Below are 13,689 nucleotides of genomic sequence, written 5' to 3'. Positions count from 1 at the left end.
GTACTTTAAGTAGGATTCTGAACACAGGACTTGTTAAGGAGTAGTGATATGGTGTGGTATTGAATCTGAGCACCTCTTTCACGTCTAGACTTTATTGTCTGTTTCTGATATGATGTCATATAATAAACATATCCTGCTGTACAAAATGTTGTTGTCAATAATGCATCATCATTTCAAAATAAATATTACTATCTCTAACCTCGAAGGCCTCAGCCCATAGGTTAGAGATAGTACCCACCCAATATCACTCAACCTAATGTATGTTGTCCATTATAACCACGCTTTGGGCTAAGTGTAATTTCAAGGCCATTAGTTTGGCTCAGCACCATAACTGATTATGTCTCATAATGGCTTTAGGAAAAAGGTTAACAAAAAACTGAAAATTCAGTTGTCTCACCATCGTGTGATGGAAGTCAAGTGACGTTTGCCATCCACAAAACATTTTTTTGAGCTTCACTGCAAAACAGTGCTGCAGCATTCTCATAAACATGTTAAGTAGATAGGGACTTGTTTTAGAACATAAAAATAACATCTTAAAAAACATAAAATTCTAAGTCCCAAAATTATTTGAAAAACATTATTTAAATTGTCAATGCTGGTCGACCTTGCACACCCACTTCAGACAGGGTGCACGCTAATGCATTTAGCTTAGCTGCTTATAAACATTTGTTCCTTTAAATGTTAATGCTATGTTAGCTAGTAGAACTCGACCAATATTTAGACTGATATTAGCACATCACAGATATGGTATTCATGTCATTGGTTCCAGCAAATATTTTGTCCATGCGCCAATATGAAATCTTTTTTGTTTTTTGTTATAACAGAAAATGAGGCTAAAAAGGACGCTTGGGGTAATTGTATGATTATTAAATTCAGAGTCAAGATTATTATTTCAGAGCAGTGATGTAATTTCAGACAATTATAAAATATCCTCCCTCCTCTAACAAAATATCTTTGTCACAAGTGATTGACGACAACATCCAATATATCGATATCAGAGTTGCTTTACTCCATATTGGCACTGCTCTACTAGCAAGCATTAAAAAGGTAATGTTATATCATATCTGACATTTGAATAATCAGAGCACAGTTTAAATTTCATCTTCAACTACCTCGATCAATTTACTTTATTACACTTCCTTTAGTAGAATAACACCGAGATATAAAATAAAACACTAAGTTAGCTAGCTAGGCTACTGATTAAAAATCCCAATATCACATTATGACAGCTACAAGTGACATAAGTAAAATGTTCACTCACTTACAGTTGATTTAACCTTTAAAAAACAAGAGTTTGTGTCGTCTTAAACCCCCCACTTTCTGTATAAAAATGTTTCACATGTAGCTACAAGTTTGTGTCATACTGCTGGACCAAGGAGCTGACAAGGGACAGCGGACATCTGTTGGCCTTCGACGTCATTCACAGCACGCGCAGTAACGTTAGCCAACATTAAATACTCCTGGACATTCTGTCAAAGGTCGCGAGACGTGATGATGCAACGTGACGAGAACTTGTACCGGTTAAAAACCGGCTGCTGTCGAGCCACGATTGAGCAATAACTGTGGCGATACTTTTTAATATACGGACTGGGCGATGAGAAATCGATTACTTGGGAGTAACGAGCCCCGCATATGCAGTACACTGGTGAGCTAGCAGCAGAGAGCAGCGACCTGCTGCAATTGTGTGAGGGCGCCGCTGGGTGAGTCCCTCTCTCCGCTGCTTCTGTCTCCACAGCTCCCTTTTCCCAAAGAAAAGAAGAGGAGAACTAGGTCCGGGGAGGAGGGCCGCCGCCATTATCGGAAAGCTGGCAGAAATACCACTTTCACACACGCAATCTGCTCACGAATTCGCCGGGACATGAGCAGTTTCTGTCGCGGTAGAAGCGTATTTGAGACGAAAACACCACGGCGATTGCAACAAACTCCGCCGTTTGTCTCGTGTGCGCGGCCGGCCTCAGCGTTATGTGGGCACAACAATGGACAGAATAATTATTGAAAAAGCAACGTGGTGAACCGAGGAGAAGACGGCTAAGCTGTTTTTTTTTTTTTTTTTTTTTAAACGCCCGAATTTCTCGTGAAGGAAAGCCCCTTGTGAGAACACAACTGGATTGTTCTATCATATGGAATATTTATTTCTTTCCTTCCCCCCCCCCCCCCCCGTGTTTTTAATTGCAGCGAAAAACAGTGGTGCTAAACAAGAGAATCCCCGGCATGGGTAATGGATATTTAAATCAAATCGCCCGATCGCACGAGTTTGCAGTCTAATCAGCGATATCTGTGAATTGAGACGACAGACAGTGTATTCTGCGGGCTTTATGCTTATGCACATCAGGCGGCGAGGTCTGCGGCAAGCGCTGGCCTGACAGATGCAAGAGGAGAAAGGGAGAAATGCGATGGTATGTACCCTACGTGCTCACCCCTCGTCTTTATGGGCTGTTTCCCGGTGAAGCTGTCGATTGCTACACCCTTAGACAGCTGGGTAAATACATTCTCTTCAAACGTTGTGTGTCGGTGTGGAGAAGGTGGGCTTATCCCACATTTGGGGGGCTCTGCAATTTCATTATGTAGACAGCGGGCCTGGCGTGGTCAGCCCCTCTGTGTGCACCCTACTGCCCATGTTAACTGTTAATCCTGTGCACAAACACACAGCGTTAACAGATCTTATCTAAGTAAAGCAGGTTATGTGAATGAAATGTGCTTGAAGATGCCCTTTTAGTGAGCTGTGTGTTGATGGTGACAGACAGGGCAGTTCAGTTGTTTTCACGGGGAAGGAGAACTTGTCTGTTCATTTGGGTATCAGGCCTAGCTCAGCTGAGCGGTGGGGACTGCCCGAGGTTTTGCTTTTGACCCATCCGGAGCTGTCTGCTTCTGATGTGTTGTCACTTCATGTGACAGGATATATCTCAATATGAGGCTATAATTCCTCCTTTTGGCTCAGTTGAATCACGTGCACGTGAAAGTGAAAGTCTGCAGTGGGTCAGTTTTGCCTTTTGAGTGGAAATCATGAGCTGCAGAATTGCATCAGTGCTATAGTAATGGAGGCATTAGTCAGTGGCTATGATAATGGAAGCATTAACATTACATGTCTGAAAGGGTTGAGGGAGTTCAATGTCCTTTGTCATAGATTGCACTTGTCTGACTCTGTCAAGAAGCCCCGCATGCTTTCACTCACTCATTGGCATTTGTCTTTGAGGACTGGGCTGATAGCTGCTGTTTCATTTAGGCTGAAGAAACTGAGGTGTCCACTACATGCCGACAGTCATTTTCATGCTTGTCACCCAGATCACTGATCAGCTGACATGGTAATTTAAAGAGCACCACTCCCAACATTTCTTGTAGGGCTAGTGTCATTGATTTTGATACTGGTTTGATATAAGAATTTATCTGCGGAGAGTGAAACAGAACAGAAGAAATTAGTTGGTTAATCAGTTATGTAAGATTAATTGGGAACAGTTGGAATCAAAGTCATATTTAAAGTGAAGTACTCTTTTTAAGCAAAAAATTATTTGCTGGTTATCTGAGTTTGCTGTTATAGTTAAGTATCATGGGGTTGAGGACTTTCACCTGTGGTCGGGTTTCCAAAATACACACAAAATCAGCAGATTTATTCAACAATGCCCTAGAACGGGCAATACACCATCAGTTAAATGAAAGGTGCAAAAATATATGTTCTTCATCATTAAATTGTGTTTAGTTTGGCTGTTACTTATACTGTAACTACATCTATGCTCCCTGCCAGGAGATAGTATGAATGGTTGACATTGCTGCTCCTGTAACACTGTCTGCATTGTGTTTTTATTGATGGCTAGATACGATGCCAGAAACCGCCCAGTGTTTGATAACAGCTCGTTGTGCTCTGTAACAATATTAATGCAGTGATTTCACACATATGACAATTAATTGCTTTTGACAAATGTTCACACTTTATACAAGATCCAGGCCGTAGTTGTGATCATGACTTGTATTTAAAGCCTAATAACCAGTTGAATTCACCAACCCGGGACTGTTATACCCGACCTTCAGGGGATTGAGAGGATCCATTGCATCAATATCCTTCGGTATACTGAGGATATTGGCACCAAAATGGATTGACTCTTGACGTTCTCATAGTCTGTTATTTATTAGAGGTCACTCCTCTCTGAAGAGGAATAGAAATGTATATAATGACCTTTTGCAAGTTGACAGACATTTGCAACACCACAATTGTCAATTACCACACGAAGCAGCATGTTTTACAACGGTATGCTATTATTTTAATGTCGAAAGGTTAAGGGTCTGACATTTTATTTCCATTGGTTGTTTTCCTGTTTTTTCATTCAAAATGTGGTTTTGTTGTTTGCCCAATTTGTCTGATTTCTTTGTTTTTTGTTTGTTTTTGACAGGATCTGATTCGTGGAAGGAATGAATGAAAGAACTCTCGGCTCATATCACTACACTGCCATTTATTAAAATCGACGCCCAGCAGAAGAAAGTGAAATCTGATATCCACTGTGGATCAGCAACTTTATGGACAAACATTCAAGTGAACTCCTTTATACAGTGCCTGTTTATGGCAGGATGAGCGTCAGCAGACTATGATGGCGAAAAAGCAAGATGCCCGATCGCCCATTTACAACCTCATTGTGGTGGGATTGTCAGGAACAGAGAAAGAGAAGGGGCAATGTGGGGTTGGCAAGTCCTGCTTGTGTAATAGGTATGTGCGGCCTAGTGCTGATGACTTCTACCTGGACCACACATCAGTGTTGAGCACCAGTGACTTTGGGGGTCGAGTGGTCAACAATGATCACTTTCTGTTTTGGGGGGAGGTGTCACGGGTTCTGGAGGAGGGACCTGAGTGCAGGATGCATGTTGTGGAGCAAACTGAATTCATCGATGACCAGACATTTCAGCCACATCGTAGCACTGCTATGCAGCCCTATATCAAACGGGCAGCTGCAACAAAGCTGGCTTCAGCAGAGAAGCTCATGTACTTCTGTACAGATCAACTCGGCCTGGAGCAAGACTTTGAGCAAAAACAAATGCCTGAGGGCAAGCTGCAGGTTGATGGCTTCCTTCTTTGCGTTGACGTCAGCCGAGGCATGAACCGCAACTTTGACGACCAGCTGAAATTTGTAACTAACCTGTATGGTCAACTTAGCAAGACTAAGAAACCAATTGTGCTGGTCCTCACCAAATGTGATGAAGGAGTTGAGCGCTACATCAAAGATGCGCATACGTTTGCGATCACAAAAAAGAGTCTGCCAGTAGTCGAGACATCGGCACGCTCAAATATAAATGTGGACCTTGCCTTCCTCACTTTGGTTCAACTTATCGATAAGAGCAGGGGCAAGCCCAAGATCATTCCCTATTTTGAAGCCCTAAAGCTCCAGAGTCAGCAGATAGCATCTGCCAAAGATCGCTATGAATGGCTAATAAATCGTATAGTAAAGAATCATAATGAAACCTGGTTAAACACCAGTCGGCGAATGAACACCTCCCCAGAGTACAAAGAGTATGTGTTCTTGGAGGGAACGGCTAAATGTAAGAAGCTTTTTCAACAGCATGTCTACCGTCTGAAGCAGGAACATATTGAGAGGCGTCGCAAAATATACCTAAGCACTCTTCCTTTAGCACTTAGTTCTTTGGTGCCTGACCTGGATGAGATAGATCAACTGAGTTGGTCTGGGGTACAGAAGGTCCTAGAGTCCAAGCAGCACTTTGCCCACTGGTTTGTTGTTCTTGAGGACTCACCATGGGAGGATACATCTCACATTGATAACATGGAAGATGAGCGAATCCCTTCGGACCTACTGGAGACTGGTGAAGCAGAGGATATATTTAATGCCCACCTGGAACATCTGCGCAATGAGTGCAGACGGGCAGAGATGAGGCTGGAGTTCAAACACAAATTAGCTTCCTCTCCCTTTGTCACACCTGGCAAACCTTGGGAGGAGGCCCGCAGCTTTATCATGAATGAAGAGTTCTACCAGTGGCTTGAGGAGACAGAGTACTTGGACCTGTACAACCGCCATCAGAAGGAGATCATTGATCGTGCTAAAGAAGACTTTCAGGAGCTCTTACTGGAGTACTCTGAGCTTTTTTATGAGCTTGAGGTGGATGCCAAGCCTAGCAAAGAGAAGATGGGGGCAATCCAAGAGGTCCTGGGGGAGGAGCAAAGATTCAAGGCGCTACAAAAGCTTCCAGCTGAAAGGGATGCTCTGGTATTGAAGCATATCCACTTTGTCTATCACCCTACCAAGGAGACCTGCCCTAGCAGTCCTCACTGTGGAGATTCTAAGATTGAACAAATCTTAGTGTCACGTTTCCCCACGTGTTACCCCTTCTTAGATGTGAAAGCTCATTTCGGGGACACCAAGGCCGACAGAATTAACCTCGTCATACTAGGAAAGGATGGACTGGCCAGAGAATTTGCCAATGAGATTAGGGCTCTCTGCACAAATGACGACTGGTATGTGTTAGACGGGAAGATGTATGAACTGACACTGCGCCCTATCGAAGGAAATGTACGTCTTCCAGTAAACTCCTTCCACACCCCCACCTTCACCCCTCATGGATGTCTGTGTCTGTATAATTCAAAAGAGTCTCTCTCCTATGTGGTTGAGAGCCTTGAGCGACTTAGGGAGTCTACTCTAGGTCGAAGGGATAGCCAGCTAGCACAGCTACCAACGTCACTGCTTTTAGTCACTAAAAGAGGCGTTGGATCATATGTGGATATAGGTGGAGAAACTGCCTTAAACCTAATAACACAGGGACAACAGGTCGCAAGGAGGCTGCAGTGTAGCTTTTTAGACCCTGCCTCTCCCGGTGTGGGCTATGGCCATAATGTCAATGAGACCCAAATCAACCAGGTGCTGAGGGGCCTTCTGGATATTAGGAGGAGCACATCCTTCAGTAGCAGCTCCCCACCCCTCCTCCCCGAGCCTCCAGGTCTCCGAGACTCTCCTCATCAGCCGGCCCCCGAGGCAGACCTTCGCATTGTCATGTGCTTAATGTGTGGAGACTCGTATGATATCGAGCAGCTCCTGTCCCCTTTCCTTATGCATCAGCACTGCAGGCCCATGTCTAATTGTGGCACCTCTGTATTGCTGGAGCAGACAGTCGGTGGACACAAGCTGGCCATAGAGCTCTCTCTGCTCTCATACCATGCCTCCTTCACTTTGCGGAAGAGCAGGTTAGTACACGGCTACATTGCTGTGTACTCTGTCTCAAGAAAAGCCTCCCTGGAGACCCTCTGTGCCTTCTTGTGTGAGGTTCAGGACATTATACCAGTTCAGCTGTTGGCAGTGGGAGACAGCCAGGCAGAGCTCACTGACAGCGACTATGCCTGTGAACAGCTGATCCAGGGGGAGGAGCTAGCCCATGAGATTGAGGGTCGTTTCAATAGTGTGGTTTGTGGATCCGGGGGTGTGGTGGGAGGCCTGCACAGGATAGAAATGTTCCATTCTTTTCTGATGGAGGTTGTGGAGAAACGCAACATTGTGGAGGCCACACACATGTACGATAATGTTGCTGAAGCGTGCACCACTGAAACTGTGTACTCCCCACGCTGCAGTTCTCCCAGTCCTGTCACCATGTTCCTGGATTCAGAGGATGATGTGGAGCCATCACCACCATACTATGATGGCACACTCACTTCTCATAGTGGGGGCTTCAACCTGCCAGACCTAGACTCCAGTGACATCTCTGTCATCTCTGATATCAGAGACTTTGAGAACAAACTCAACAACAAAATACCCCCCCAAGTGAGAGTTAAACCGGGCGTCACTTTTGACTTTCGGAAGGTGAGCCGCAACCCATATATCGATACCCTAGGTCACCGTCGCTCCCTCCCCTCTACTGTTACCTGGGTTCCCGGTGGGGATGTGGGCTACGATCCCTCAGACTATGCGGAACCCATTGATGCCGTTTCAAAGCCCCGCCCTAGCAATGAAGAGATCATCTACTCAGTGCCACATGACAGCACGCAAGGCAAAATCATCACCATCCGTAACTCTAACAGGATGCACTCCAATGGAAATGGCTCAGACAGCGAAGCGGACAGCAGCTCTCTGGAGCGAAGGAGGAAGTTCTCAGCAGTGGGGGTGAAGCCTCGTCTGTACCGTGATCGCTCCAAGCGGCTTGGCAAGTTCAGCAGCTTCCGCACAAGCTTCATAGGCAGCGACGATGAGATGGGAGCTCTTCCAAAGTCCAAGGAAGATGACTTTGGGACTCTGAAAGGCGAAAGTCTTGTTAGTGAGGAGAGCGAGGACCCAAAAAAGAGAAACATTCTGAAGAGCCTGAGACGAACAGCCAAGGTGGGTATTACTATATCTCCTTTTGTTTATTTGAATCCAGAAAAAGAACCTCTTTTTCATTCACTTATTCATAATCTAATACACAAATTGTTGTTAATTCATTGCTATTATTATTATCTATAAATACACCGAGGTGACTGTTTAATGAGCATTTTTAAACTGTAATGTCTTGGGGAGAATCTAGACGTTTTGACTGAGTTTGAGTAACTCCTGATTTGCTGCTGATGCGGCACACCACATTTTTTTAGAGTCCAATGAGTGCCACTTAGTATCAATATAATTACCCCTGCTTGAGACACTCAGTCCTCTTGTCTTTTTTTCTTTGCAGAAAACCAGACCAAAGCCCCGTCCAGCTATTCCCAAGCCCCCGGAGAGCATTTACTTTGGGGTCCCCCTAGTGAACACCGTGTCCCCTGACAGACCTATCCCACTCTTCATCGAAAAGTGTGTCCGCTTCATTGAAACAACAGGTAGGCTGTTCTGTCTTTTAACTTGATATTCATGTGATGCATGCAAATCTGATTACATTTAATTTAATTTTTTTGTGGATAAACATGTTTTTATAAGTTAATGTTATTGGTGAGTCAAGTAATCATTGTTATTTAAATCTAAACCAGTGCACCTGATCATGACCACAATGTGATGTTAAAGTAATACAAGTTCTCTAAAAACTGCCAGCATCTGTTTTTGTCATGGCTGTTTGCAGCGGGGCTAATGAAGTGTTTGTGCTTTGCTTGTTTCAAACTGTGCCCCCCCACGTCTTCTCCCTTTGCTCTGCTGCGCTCGTCTTTGCTCAGGCCTGAATACAGAGGGTTTGTACCGCGTAAGCGGCAACAAGTCAGAGATGGAAAGCATGCAGAGGCAGTTTGAACAGGGTGAGTCGCTCATCAAACTTGTTTGAACCAGCTGTTTGACATGTAATTATGCAACTGTCTAATCAAAACATAAACAGAGTTAACAAAGGAAAGTGTCATGCAACTGATTGTTCGGTATTGATGACGGTTACTACTGATGGGCTTATTTTCTCTGATCTCTTTAACTCTCATTCTTCTTGTGTAGACCACGGATTAGACCTAGTGGAGAAAGACTTCTCCATAAACACTGTGGCTGGAGCCCTCAAAAGCTTCTTCTCTGAGCTGCCTGAGCCCCTGGTGCCTTGTGCTCTGCAGGTGGACCTATTGGATGCGTTCAGTAAGCAAACACTGCTGGGCTGGGAGGGTCTTTACTACAACATAAAAGGTTATTTCTTTAGAAGGGAAGAGGGTAGGGAAGGATTTTGGCAGACCTGAAGAAGACAAGAATAGTTTTCCTGGTAGTGGAGAGACATTTTAGTTTTATATTACTGCGTGCTATGATGAGGTCTCAGTATTAATGGTCACTTCTCCGCATATGTGCAGAAATCAATGACAGAGAACAGAGGCTGTACACCATGAAGGATGTCCTGAGGAAGTTCCCCAGGGAGAATTATGATGTCTTCAAATATGTACTGAGCCACTTACACAAGTAAGTTCCCCGTCTGCTGTTTAAATCACTTCTATGCATTTGTTGGTCTCTTGCGGTAGACACCCATCTGTTTCTCTGCACTGTATGAATAAATCGGTGTCTATTTGCGTGTTTTTTCCCAGGGTGAGCCAGCTGAACAGGTTGAACTTGATGACCAGTGAGAACTTGTCCATCTGTTTCTGGCCCACTCTCATGAGGCCGGACTTCACCACGATGGATGCCCTGACTGCCACACGCACCTACCAGACAATCATCGAGACCTTCATCCACCAGTGTGCATTCTTCTTTTACAACCAGCCCCTCCTCGACTCCCCCACCGGCCTCGCGGGCCTCCCTGCCTCACCCACCACCACCCTCAGCGGGAGCTCTGCCTACTCTTGTTACCGCTCCTCTCCTCCTCACACCACCCCACACTTCAGCCCCCTGCAGCAGTCCCCTCCCACCACCCCCCAGTCTCCCCTGCAGTCCCTGCTCCCTCCCCTTCACCAGCACCCCCACTCCCACCATTCCCCTGCCGAACAAGAGACACTGTGAGAGACGGTGAAACCACGTGTGCCCATGATGATGCTGGACCTTATCACCAACACACACAGACACACACACAGACACAGACAGACACACACTAAAAAAACAAAAACATGTGCACTTGCACACTACATATTTGATCATGGACAAGCTAGGTAATGAAGAGGGGAGGTGGAAAGTGTCTGAGAACCTTCCCTCACCTGTCATTTGTATCCATACTTGTGTGCGTCAGGGCAAGCTACCGTTATCAGTGACTCTTCCTCTGCCCTCTGAACCCCTGATTGTCTGGAAGTTGACATCAGGTCAGAAGTGGAGGACAGAGGTTGCCGTCACAGTGAGTCTCTCCTCTGTCAACAGCCACCACCTATCCTACACCACCAAGAAATAGAAACCTCGATGCCAAGCTGGAAGAATTGATTTGTGGCCACCATGTTTTTATCTGCATAAAACTATTTTAGCTTATTTTCTCATGAAAGTACTGCCACTGGATTTTTAGACTGTTCCTCTGTAGGTCCTTTGGGCAGCAGTTTGCTCCATATAGCAGAGGTTCCTCTGTCTGCCTTTGGGGTTTTTTCGCCCATTGGCTCTACTTGAGGGGATCAGCATGGGGAGGGAAGGCTAGGGAAGGAGGGGTGGGTTGGGTTCACATCCAGGGATGCACTTTAATGATCACTGTTGATTTTTTTCCCTCGAAAGGGTTTATTTTTTTGTTGACATACTGTATTCTTGAGTGTTTTTAATTTCATAGCTCAAACAGCCATACCTATTGCCTCTACAGAGCTCTGGCAGATCAAACTTTGTTTACATCAAACTTGTTTTTTTGTATCCACAAACTTATCTGAAGCACTTTTTTGATAGTGTATTGTTTGATTAGAAAAAAAAAATGCCACATTGATTAATTGTTCATATTGTTTGTTTTAGTGGTTGAGTGTGGCATCAGTGCAGGCTTGTGAAACAAGATCTTTTTTGTAAAAACTTACGTTGTTGAAGTTGATCCAGAGGTCCCATTGTAGGATGGGAAGTCTGAATCCACTCATGTTCCTCATTCATCCAGCCATGTGAAACTAGGTTTCTTCTAGAGTTTGTCCTCTTTCTAGCTGTCGGTTGATCAGAGTGGATGTTTAGGGACGTTGGGGGGTTATTAGACCTTTATAATATCAGAGAGGACTTCGCCTGCCATCAGTCGAGTGAAGGAGAAATCTTTGCATTTTTGAATGTGTAACGTAGTCATACCATAACTCTACATTGCAATCTGGTGACCATGGAAACCAAACGCTTGAAACATGATAGGTTGCTGGATGTGTCGCTGTGGCTATCTTATCAAACCAAGCTTTTTGTATTCATCTCATGTTAAGGACCTTTAACTCCGAAGGTTTAGTATTCTCAACGCACTGTTACCGCTAGTCCTGCTATACAATACAACGACCAGTAGAAGTTAAATGTTTGTGAACGGGGCACATTCAGGAAGCAACACCGGCCGTTTACCTGCTCTAGTGAATTAGTTTCGTGCTGGCATATTGTCCTCCCCTTTTTTCATGGAAAACAAGCAGCACCGTTTCAGTGGTAGCACTGTTAATGAAGACATGATGATTTTAACCATTAAACCTTCGAGAGGAAGCAGAAGTACAAATGGACGCCCAGACGTAAAGGTTCTGGATGATTGTGGCTCTGTCATGGTTCTTGGTTGCAACAGTGAGCAGACTAGATGGATCATTGGTTGCAGTAGTATTTGGGATCATCACTTACTGGTACTTTAGGAATCACAATGCTGTTGGAAGTCAGTCATTTTACTCCTTCATCGGGCTCTTGTCAATCTGCTCCGAGCTGTTAGCTGTAACATTGCGGCTGGCACAGAACCAACCAAGCAACTGTCCCACTATAACACGATTCCTGGGAGTATATAACCGTACTGCATTACTTGACTTCTGACACAACTTTGGCAAATCTGCCGTTCGACGAGCAAAAAGTGAGTGCATACTACTCTATAATGGTTGTTTATTTGTATGTTGGGGAACACCACCCTTTAGTCAATGGTAGAAAACATTTCTAGTGTGTATTTCAATGATTGAAAGTCCATTTTTACAATTTTTGTGAATGGTTCAAGGCCACTTAAGTTTAGTGCATGATTTAAAAAAAAAAGAAAAGAAGACACCAAGGGAGAAGGATGAAAGCCTCTTCCTGTTTTAAAACATGAAATTAGTACGAGAACAAAACAAATACTAAAGAGAAATAGCTGAAACGTGAAAGTTTATGTACTGTGCACCAAGAGCAAACCATGGAATTTGTCTGACTGAGAAAAGTGTTTGAAGATGAAGGCCTTATGTGAACTGTATAATAGTTAATAAATTAAATCTTGTAAAATTGTCCTCAGCCTTGTTGTGGTTCATGTGTTTGTGTTTCTAATTGAGCCTTTTTACAATCCGACAACCACCTTCGTCCCTTTATGTCCCAACATGTTTTAATCTCAGGTTTTACACGAGATTGGAAAATCGCTGTTAAAAAAAACAGCATTTTCAAATTATGATTTACAAGGCCACACAAAAGCAGCCGGGGTAACTATTGTCACAACAATGAATGGGGTCCAGGGAATCAAGAATATCAAGCGTATAATTTTGTGGGCTCCAATTTTCAGTATAATGTGAAAATCGAGCAGAGGCCCTGTGACAGTTTATCTGAAAAGCCCCATTGCGCCCCGCTGTCATCTGACAAAATATTAGACATGCTATTATTATCCGCGTTTGCACTGCGGAGTAGTGCAGCGTGGTTTAAATTATTCTCCCGACTGACATCTTAGTGAACAAACACAACTGAGGCATGAATACACGACTGCTGCACGCCAAAGATAATCAGGCCCCAAGCCAAATCTTTGTACAGCACCCTTTTTTTTTTTTTTTTTTTTACTCAGCTTGAACATCCCTTTAATAAACAGGCTTCATTTTTACACACTTGCACAAGGACCTCTGCTGTAGTAACAAGAAGCTGTAGTATTCAGGCACTGGTGCAGGTGACTCTGAAAATCATCAATTATTCACAGCATATCCGTCATGACTGACTGAGCTCTTTTGGTAGAATACTTTCCTCACAGTATCTGTTCACCTGTGTGGAGGGGGGTCACACTTTATGATGCTATGTCGCCATCTTGTGGCCGTGTAGCTGAAGAGCGGAGTGGAAGTGGGTGTTGGTCTTTGTGTGGAAAAATAATCCTAATTGTGTCTTTTCCTGTCCGCTTCTTAAATTTCAGATACAACTGATTTATTGTGTTTTATTCCCACAAGCTGTCTGATGACTGCTCTATGTTCAGCTGCATCACTGAGACCAAACTGAGATCTTGGTGCCACAAATGATCACTCCTTGCAGCATGAAAGTG

General features: G+C 44.2%; 1 protein-coding gene across 1 annotated transcript; it reads left to right on the top strand.

Moving 5' to 3' along the window:
- Positions 1-1,706: 1,706 nt before the first annotated feature.
- Positions 1,707-10,410, top strand: arhgap35b (Rho GTPase activating protein 35b). The gene is made up of 7 exons (XM_030437260.1): positions 1,707-2,396; positions 4,383-8,294; positions 8,623-8,764; positions 9,092-9,169; positions 9,354-9,485; positions 9,692-9,797; positions 9,920-10,410. The coding sequence occupies exons 2-7, from the start codon at positions 4,575-4,577 to the stop codon at positions 10,329-10,331; spliced, it is 4,590 nt and encodes a 1,529-aa protein (XP_030293120.1). The 5' UTR covers positions 1,707-2,396; positions 4,383-4,574; the 3' UTR covers positions 10,332-10,410.
- Positions 10,411-13,689: the final 3,279 nt, after the last annotated feature.

Source organism: Sparus aurata, chromosome 13, assembly GCF_900880675.1.
Source record: "Sparus aurata chromosome 13, fSpaAur1.1, whole genome shotgun sequence".
Lineage (NCBI taxonomy): Eukaryota > Metazoa > Chordata > Actinopteri > Spariformes > Sparidae > Sparus > Sparus aurata.
This window is presented reverse-complemented; position numbering and strand designations above follow the sequence as displayed.